This window comes from Danio aesculapii, chromosome 6 (genome assembly GCF_903798145.1).
Source record: "Danio aesculapii chromosome 6, fDanAes4.1, whole genome shotgun sequence".
NCBI classification, from domain to species: domain Eukaryota; kingdom Metazoa; phylum Chordata; class Actinopteri; order Cypriniformes; family Danionidae; genus Danio; species Danio aesculapii.
The window spans coordinates 31,881,472-31,891,625 of NC_079440.1; the positions used below are offsets into that span (position 1 = coordinate 31,881,472).

Consider the following 10,154-nt stretch of genomic DNA (forward strand, 5'->3'; position numbering starts at 1 on the left):
TGTGGAGTTTGCATGTTCTTCCCGTGTTCGCAGGCATTTTCTCCGGGTGCTCCGGTTTCTCCCACAAGTCCAAAAACGTGGTATAGGTGAATTGGGTAAGTTAAATTGTGAAAAGTTAAAGTGAATGAGAGTGAATGGATGTTTCCCAGTGATGGGTTGCAGCTGGAAGGGCATCAGCTGCATATGAAACATGTGCTGGATAAATTTATTCCGCTGTGGCGACCCCAGATTGATAATGGGACTAAGCCGAAAAGAAAATGAATTCTCTATAAAAAAAAAACAATAGAAAATGTCATTAAATGTCATTAATCAAACAATAACAACAACAATCCAGGGTTTTTTAGTAATTTAGTCCAAGATAAGTGCCAAGTCCTTCATCATAGTCCTTGTTCGTATTGCTTTTAAGTTGGTTGATCGCTCAATACACTCAAAATACATTTTCATTTCAATTTTAAATTTAGGGGGAAAAGGTTTACATTTACAAAACTTGCTCTTATGAATATGAAATTTGGCCAACAAAAAACAAGAAATGTTTTCATGAAATAAGTATTATATTCCTTTTCACATTCATGGAAATCAAAGATAACATTCTTATATGTAAATTCAAAATCTGCCGTCACATAAACTTTTATAAAATCAAGAACATCACGCCAAAATGTCATTGAGTGAGGGCAACTCCAAAATAAATGAACAGAAGTTTCAGGATTCACTAAGCAAACAGAACAGTTGGTGTTAATATCATTCTTAAGTTTTTTTAAGATTACACTTTTCTGGACAACAAAGTCCGTGGAATATAAAAGATTTAAATCAATTGCTTAAAACGTACTTCATTACCCAGAGTTCTTTCCGGTCAAAGCGGAAGTTGTTCATGACGACCTTGAGTAGCGCTTGCAAGCATGGCGAATAAAGAGCCTAGCGTGAGTACCGGTGTCAAATTTTTTAACACATTTATTTATGGATTTATAAAATGATGTTGGTTGACGTAAATAACAACTTTTTACAATATGTCATATTTGTTAACAGAAATTTGAAGAAAAACAGAAATCATACAGCTTTTGTCACAGTACATGATGCGCTTTCATTGTCAGAATGTCAGCGCATAAAGTAATTTCTCAGACATTGTATATTATTAAATCTTGAATACATCCAACTTAAAGGTAAAACTAGAATATTCTAAGCTAGACATTTTGAATTCTACACATAAAGCGTCAGTGGATGGCTCCGTCGTCTAATTTAACACTGCTAATCTGTTTGTGAGGACGAAATGCTATGTAATATCACAAATAGTAGTAATTTATAGTGAATGCTGTGTGTCTTTGTATAGCAATATAAAGAAATGACCCAATGTTGTATTTGTTTTACAACTATAGGCTATATTATACTAGAAAACCCCATAGTTTACTAAAATTAAGTATACTACAGTATTTGTTACAGTTTATCAGTTGACTACTAAGCATACAGTAAGTAGTTTGGTTCAAAAACACTACACAGTAGTATTTAATAGAGATGACTATAGTGTTTTTTTCATAAAGGTAGGAGTCATTGTTCTATGACCTTTCCACAGCAATAAATTTGTCTATTTTGTTGTCTTGCAGAGGTTCCTTCAGCACCTGCGAGATTTGATGGGACGCATTTCCTCAGGTTCGAGGGGTGCTGGAATCGGACTCAAGTTATTAATTGGAGCTGGTGCACTTGCATATGGAGTAAGAGAAGCCACTTATACAGGTACATTACAATGGCATAAAGTAGTACATTAGAAAAGGTGTTAGAACTAGAGCTCAGAGTAACTGGGGGTATACTACCACTAAGCAGTCTGGGATCAGTAACTAGGCTTGACATTAAGCTGTGTGCTTGTGTGCATGTCCCTCAGAAAAGTAAATCATTTCACTTGTCTGAGTAAAAAATAAGCGAATTGTCCAGAAAGAGTAAAAAGGTATCTTTTTGTTGTATGTTTTTTTAAATTATTATTTTTATCAGTGTTCTGTATCGTCTTTTAATTGGCCCTGTGAGATTAATTTACAAAGTGTTTTTGTCTATTTAAAAAAACATTAAATGCAAACCTTAGTAAATGTCTGCATTGTCTTAAATAGCAGATTTCTAAACTTTGAGTTATGAATTCAGTTAATACAATTAAATGAGTCTTTTCACTGCAGAAGAAATTAAAAAAAAGGTCATTTAGATGTATTGACTGTTTAATGAAGCTGAAATGGACATTACCAAATTACACCTGCATAAATAATGTCATGACCTTGGACAAATGACCAAAAGTGTCAGTAAAACCTTTTAAAGTGTAACAAATAAATGCTGTTCTTTGGAACATGTGAGTAATTTCTTAGTTTACTAAAAATATAATTTTACGTAAACCTATTTAAGCATTTATAATAAAGCAGCCTTTTAGAGTAATTTCTGATAAATCATGTTTCAGAAGACTAGTATTTGCTGTCAAAAAATGCATTTTAAAATAAAGTAAAATGTAAAACATTGTAATCTCACTGTTTTATTGGATCACATAAATCAGAATTAGATTTTTTTCAAATATTGCAGAGTTTTAGAATCCCCAAACATTTGAACTAGTGTAAAACTTTTGAAATGAGAGGCTTACTGATGTAAATATTGACGAAACTGTTCTTGTGTGTAGTGGAGGGTGGCCATCGAGCAATTATCTTTAACAGAATTGGAGGGGTCCAGTTAGATACCGTCCACACTGAGGGCCTCCACTTCAGGTAATCCTTTTAATTATTAGCCTTCTGTATAAAATCCCATGTTTAGTTTTACCATAAAACAGCCAAGTTGTAAATAATTTCTGAACTGCATCCTTCTAATAGGATACCATGGTTTCAATATCCAATCATATATGATATCCGAGCCAGACCAAGAAAAATATCATCTCTAACAGGAAGCAAAGGTAATATTTTGTTTGTTTTTTGTTTTCTTTTCTTTTATTTGAACATTATTTTTTTATTGTAGCTGTTTTAATTTCCTTTATTCAAGGCATGGAATATCATTGATTTTTGTTTGTCATTTTAAAGTTTACTTTACGTTTATCATAATGTAAATTTGTATACTATTTCTAGTACACTGTTTCATGTGTTTTACCCATTGTTATGGTTAGGCTGTTTTATCACTGCAATTTTATTACTTTTCCTGCTTGTCAAACAGCAATAAGTCAAATGCAGTTAACAGCTCAAAAATAAGTCAAACTTGTCATAGTCCCACTGGTCATACAGATCAAAAAGTCTTAGCTTGTGTAATGTAGCTATAATGTTAGCTAGCTAGTTATAATTAAATACGTTGTTTTTGTAGCTTAAGTGGTCACTGACAGATTTGAACGTTCTTAGCCTAGCCATTCAGAGGCTAAGATTAATCATAATGTTTTAATCAGTGTTACATCAACATAGTAAGTAGTCTAATTGAAAAGATTGACTACACCTTTAAAATTAAAATCGATCTAATCTCCAGTCCGACTTTGTTTTGAACTTTAGTACTCCTAAACAGATGTGATGTGACAACACACTTTATTTTTATTTGAAGCATGATTTGTCCAAACCAGTTAAACTTAATTTTGTACTAAATCTAAGCTTCAAGTGGATAGATTTAAAATACTTGTTTTTTTGTTCATTATAGGTCATGGAAATTCAGCTTTTTAGTCAAGGAAAATCAGGGAATTTGACATTTGGCTTAGAGTAAGAACCCTGTGTAGTTCTTGTGTATATAGTTCAAGATCTTGAGTTGTAAGTTTTATGTGTATGTAATGTTTCAGACCTGCAGATGGTGAACATTGCGTTGCGTGTGTTGTCACGACCTTTGGCCTCCAACCTCCCCGTCATGTACCAGCAGCTGGGGCAGGACTATGATGAGCGCGTGCTGCCGTCCATTGTAAATGAAGTTCTGAAGAGCGTGGTTGCCAAATTCAACGCCTCCCAACTAATTACGCAAAGAGCTCAAGTTAGTATTCTCTCACAGTCTGTTTCTTATTTTTCAAAGGCTTCTACAAACTAATGTTGTTGTTTTTTCTAGAAAATAACATGCAGCTGATTATGATCCAGTTATATGTGTAGAGTTTGGGGGGGGGGATTTAGTTATTTGTGGGAGCCCTAAACAATTCCAACCATTGGGGCCCAATAGTCCTAATATGCACTCTTTGTATTTTTATTTTGCTGTCTTATATCACTCAATCTTCTTTTCTACATTTGTGCATAGTCATCCACTGGAGCTAAGCGGGGCTGTGTCTGGCAAATGGCAAAGCTAGGTTGCTGCCATAAAAGATGTTAGTGATTTCAGCAGGGGCTGTTCAACTTGCGATCTGTGTGGGTCCTAAGGCCCCAGTATAGTGAAGGGGACACTATACTTTCAGTTAGCACCGTCTTTCGGATGAGACGTTAAACCGAGGTCCTGACTCTGGTCATTAAAAATCCCAGGATGTCCTTCGAAAAGAGTAGGGGTTTCACCCAGATATCCTGGCCAATTTGGCTTCTGTCAATAATGGCCTCTTAGCCATCCTCATATCATAATTGGCTTCATCACTCTTTCCCTCCACCAATAAGCTGGTGTGCGGTCTGGCGCAAAAATGGCTGCCATCGCGTCATCCAGGTGGATGCTGCAGACTGGTGGTGGATGAGGAGATTCCCCCACAACATCTATAAAGCGCTTTGAGTACCCAGAAAAGCGCCATATAAATGTAAGGAATTATTATTTGTACCTTAATGCAGTGTCTACATTTTAAATGATTTGTTTCCCAAAAATTATTAACAAATGAGAAAAAAAAATAAAAAATTATATATATATATATATATATATATATATATATATATATATATATATATATATATATATATATATATATATAAACTAAATCTTCATCTGATTTGGCTGCTGGACTTCTCCATGGTTGGGGTGGGGGACACATTTGCATGGATGTAATAATTAAGTAAAAATTGTATTACTTAGACCCTCACTATACAAAATATGATTGAAAACTATGTTATTTAGCCTATAATTTATGGAAACGTCTATTTCCTGGGGCCCTAATCGGCCAATAGAGTGGAGGAACTATGACGTCACTTTGTAGGCGAATCGGCTGCTTGCATAAAACTGGTTCCCTCGATAAAATCCCTATAGGATTTTCCCATAGGCTTTTCAAAGATTGCAAATAATAAGCTCTGTGTTCAAACACAGTTCATTAGACTTACACGTTTTGTCCAGCCGGATAATCCTCACATGAAAATTCAACTTTGAGCACTTTTTTTATCTTAATTGGAAACTCAAGAATTAAAAAGCTAACATTAGGCTACAAACGGACTACATTGCCCTCGAGGCGCTCGTCTGTGACATCAGCACCACCCTGCTACAGACAACTTTTCTAGCTTATTTTTAGAAATATGGTCCATGACAAAGTTAATCTCTCTGTTTATTATATTATAATGCACGCTATATATTATAAACAAATAAATATGTAAATACACATAGACCTACGTGCCTTTTGGATTGTTTTTACATGGGAAATACATGTTTTGCTTAACGGTTGTTGTAAAAGTTTTAAAACTATGTATAAATGTGCCTACATAATATTATAATAAGACATATTTAAATAAGTCACGAAGCCTGCTTACCTTAACAAACAACAGAAATGAGGCGTGAGGGACAAGTCTATCAAATGCCTGCAAGTTCCATCATGGACACAGAGCAACATTCAGTATTCTTTTTATGTCACGAAGTACAGCGAAAAGCAGCCCACACAGTCACATCTGCTATACATTTTATGGAGGAGTGTAAATATCGCAGTTATGACAGAGTTAAATGTGTTCAGATGAAGAAAAAAATGACTAAATCACTTGATCACGTTAAAATGACAGTTAATATGTAGGTGTTTATACTCATTTATTCAAACATTTGCATTACTGAGAGCAGGAAAGAGACAGGCTGCACTGGTAAGCAGTATCTGCATAATATCGTTTAATTAAAATAAATTATAAATTAATCTGTCTTGACTGCCTTTACAAGTGAAGGCATTATCTACACACAATACGAAATCTCAATTAGAAAAACACTACAAACTATAAAATACTATTCATGAAAATACCTAAATAACAGACAAATCCAAATGCCCAACACAAGCGAGCTGCGCTCCAGACCAGTTCAGCTCGATGACGTATAATGTCTCCGACACCGCCTGTAGTCCAGTTTAGCAACTTGATAGCAACCGTCTTTTTAAAGAAGCATAACCGATTTTAAAAAATCAAGAGTGTGATGTAACTGTGGTTTATGTCGTAGAACAAAACGTTAAATTATCTTGAGTTTGTGTTAGCTTATTTAACCTTATTTAAAAAACCCATTGACTTTGGGAAGAGGGAACCGGAACTGCTAAAATGCTAACTCGCTTCCGGGTTTTGCATACAAATTGACGTCATAGTTCCTCCACTCTATACCTCACTTATTGGTTAAATTTGCCACACAGTACAATTACTATATGAGCACAAGAAAAATGTTCTAACTCCACATACAGTGCTCCTTAAACTGGAGGTATGGTTTAATTTTGCACCACTTTGTCCTCAAGGTGGCATTTTCAACGCTAATTCACAGTTGAAAAATTTATTGGAAAACGAGAACTAGAATAACAACCTGACCATGGCAATAGCAATAGATACCCGATTGGATGAGTTTTTGTGTAAGGGGATTACTGCGACTTTAATTAATTTTGGGAAAAAAATAAACCTAGTATGTGGTTACACACTAACAAAGTGCTGCATATTGTGAAAGACCATACATTCAATGGTCTGTGTAAAAAATATCTAAATATACTTTGCAATTAAGTCACACTGTCAATTGCGTTGTTAAAAAAAAAAAAGCATAGATTTGCAGTCGCATTGATGCTGAAGTCACATTTTTAGAATTTCATTCAGAAATAATCTGAAATATATGGAAGTTTGTTTCTGCAACTGAAAAAAGTTATTGTGACTGTATCAAGCAATTCTGATATAAACTTGCAATTCTGAAAGAGATCGAGAAAGAAATCAGAATTCTGAGATAGTTGCAATTGCAAGATATAAAGTAAGCATTGTGACATTTAATGACATTGTCACAATTACGAGAAAAATAGTCACAAATCTGAGATTTAAAAAAAATAAAATAATTTTTAAATTAAAGTCATAATTGTGAGAAAGTATAAATTCCTGTTGTTGAGATTTACCTTAAGTGTTAATGACATGTCAATATATGGATCGCATTGGCTTATAATAATGAAATAGATAATATTCTTTATGGCATGATTTCAGTAATCGAGAAATCTTAATTTTATTAGAGGAGTCAGACAACATAAACATAGTCTCTGGAAACTGTCGCTTTATTTTCAGTATTATATACAAAGGCATACAAAGTGACAATTATGACTTTATAACTCACAGTTATGACTTTATTTCAGAATTGAGACAAAAGGTAACTTTTTTTATTTGTTATTTAATGGCAGAAACTGGCTTCCGTAGAAAAGAAAACCAGTCAAAAGTCTTGAAAATAAAAACCAAACATTTATAAACAATATGAAACGGTATCTTGGTTCACCAAGTTTCCCTCTCTTCACAACAAATACATAAAATTTAATAGTGTTCTGAAAAGAACTGGAGAAAATCTAAAACAAATTAAAGTGTCAGATCCTGGAAACCTCCTAATTCATTTATCCAGCCTAAAATGTATGATTCTTAATCCTGATTGGTTGTTTGCAGGTGTCTCTGCTCATCCGACGGGAGCTCTTTGAACGTGCTAAAGACTTCAACATTATTCTGGATGACGTGGCCATCACAGAGCTGAGCTTCAGCAAGGAGTACACCGCAGCAGTGGAGGCCAAGCAAGTTGGTTAGTAAGATTTGGTTCTTCTGTGCTGCTGCACCAATGGGGTATATGCCGAAGCATGCTAATAGGACTTTTAATTTGCCAGTAACCTAGGTTAATCGTTTTCGGTGAATTGTATGCCAATGCAAAATCGGTGCATTTAAGGTCTGTTTTCTTTAAAAATCACTTTAAAAGTGATATCAGATATAAAGTGGGTCTCAGATTGTACAAGAAGCACTGCGTTAAATAACATTTTCCCCGCCCTATCTTTATAATATGAGCATTTATTTAACCCCAGTATATTCAATGGAGCTTCTGCGCTAGCCTGCCCATTCTGACAGGCGTGTGAGAGCAAACGGCTTTTTGTCTCGTTTTACGCTTGAGCAACTGAATGAATGCCAAAGTCTGTTTAACTGATTGTATTTGAATTACATTACAATATCGATGCTGTAAAAGGAACCGTATAAAATGGAAAAAACTCACAATAACAGGTCACCGGAAGTTTATCAGTATGGGAAACACACTAGCTCAGCATATACTTATATTAAGTATATTATGTTAAAATAATTAAGTTAATAAAAGTGTGTATATTCTTTCAGCCCAGCAGGAGGCACAAAGAGCTCAGTTCTTTGTGGAGAAAGCTAAACAAGAACAGAAGCAGAAGATCATCCAAGCTGAAGGAGAAGCTCAGGCAGCCAAAATGGTATGATCTTCCTGTTTAGAATTATGTATAATTTGCCAAGCATTCACACATCTAAATGCCTATTTTATTTCATTATTATTTCATTTATTTATTCCATTACATTTTATTTTATTTTACTTAAATGTATAAATATTAGAATATAAATGTCATATGAACAATCTATTATTATTATTATTTCATATTTTCTTAATGTGATGTAAATATATTATATTGCTAATATATTATTTAGTATAATATTTTTAGATAATATTTTATATTGTATTCTAATATTGTGCAAAAATATCATATATTGTATATAACACAGATCTAAACATTATGAAACATTATTTAACAACATAAACAATGCAACATTATTTTTTTATTAAAATGGTATATTATTAGACAATGCTTTATTATTATTATTATATTATATTATTGGTATTTCTTTATAAAATTAATAAAATGATATCATGGAATCTTTTTTTTTTTTAATGTTTTATGAGAAATTGTTTATGTATTTGTTTATGTTCTGATCTACTTAACAGTTAGGGGAGGCTGTCACAAAGAACCCTGGATACCTGAAACTAAGAAGAATCAGAGCAGCGCAGAACATCTCCAAAACGGTACAGTGTTATTCACTTTTTTTTTTCCACATCTGTGTGGCGTTTTGTTTATTCAACATTTTTAATGAGCTTTCCTGATGTAAATGGCACGCTTTGGAAAAAGGTGTGTTTTTCACCCATGTAAATATTTGATGTTCACTAGTGGTTCTGCCAAGGTTCAGCTGGTCTTGGACTGCTTTTTGGCATAACATTTGTCTTTTTATTTGTTTTATTTTTGGAAGAAGATGAATGCTATGTTGTCCTTTCTGAAAGGCCTGACCAGATGAAGGTTGTTTTACAGGTGGCCGCTTCACAGAACAAGGTGTACCTGAGTGCTGATAGTTTGGTTATGAATCTACAGGATGACTCTTTTAACAAGTAAGAACTGTAAATGCCCTACACAGTTTCCTACGTGAGAGTTCAGATTTTGCCAGTAGTAAAAGACTGCGTGCCTAATCAAAAATAAAAATGTGCTTGCGTAATTAATGGCATTGTGTATAAATATAGTTGATGTTGACTGTTTTTTTGGATTGCAGATTGTCGCTCGGAAAGAAGTAACTCATTCATAAGGCTCACTCAATCCGTCGTCCAAGGTTCTAATACAAGTAAGCATGTGTTCTTTGAGATGGAATTTTCTGATTGGATCACAAATGGAGATGTCAGTCTGGGAAGACTCGTTAAATATCTAATGGTGTCGTTCTGGCTTATCAGTTAAATTTGACACCAAAATCTGCTGATTACAGAGACACTGAAGATTTGTGTTATTCAGCACAATGAATAAAGACTCTAATGTAAAAGATAATTCTTTTTTCTTTTTTTTCAACGTTGATTGTTGTAACAGAAAACAAATATTCAAAGAATTCAGTAGACTCAAACTCATGGCTGACTGAAAAGATCAACAGAATCCATCAATTTTTTTTAGGAATGATGCATGTCTGCTGAAAAATAATGCATACAGTTGTTTATGTAAGGCAAAAAGATATAATAATAAAAACTTTACTATGTCATATTAGGTTTTTATTTTTTTTTATTTCATGTTTGATAAGTGA

The 10,154-nt window shown here is 33.7% G+C and overlaps 1 protein-coding gene across 1 annotated transcript; it reads left to right on the top strand.

Annotated features, from left to right (window-relative positions):
* Positions 1-844: 844 nt before the first annotated feature.
* Positions 845-9,907, top strand: phb2b (prohibitin 2b). The gene is made up of 10 exons (XM_056459972.1): positions 845-917; positions 1,596-1,725; positions 2,639-2,723; positions 2,826-2,905; positions 3,761-3,945; positions 7,716-7,845; positions 8,421-8,524; positions 9,049-9,126; positions 9,407-9,483; positions 9,642-9,907. Exons 1-10 carry the CDS (start codon positions 897-899, stop codon positions 9,661-9,663), a joined length of 912 nt encoding a protein of 303 aa, XP_056315947.1. The 5' UTR covers positions 845-896; the 3' UTR covers positions 9,664-9,907.
* Positions 9,908-10,154: the final 247 nt, after the last annotated feature.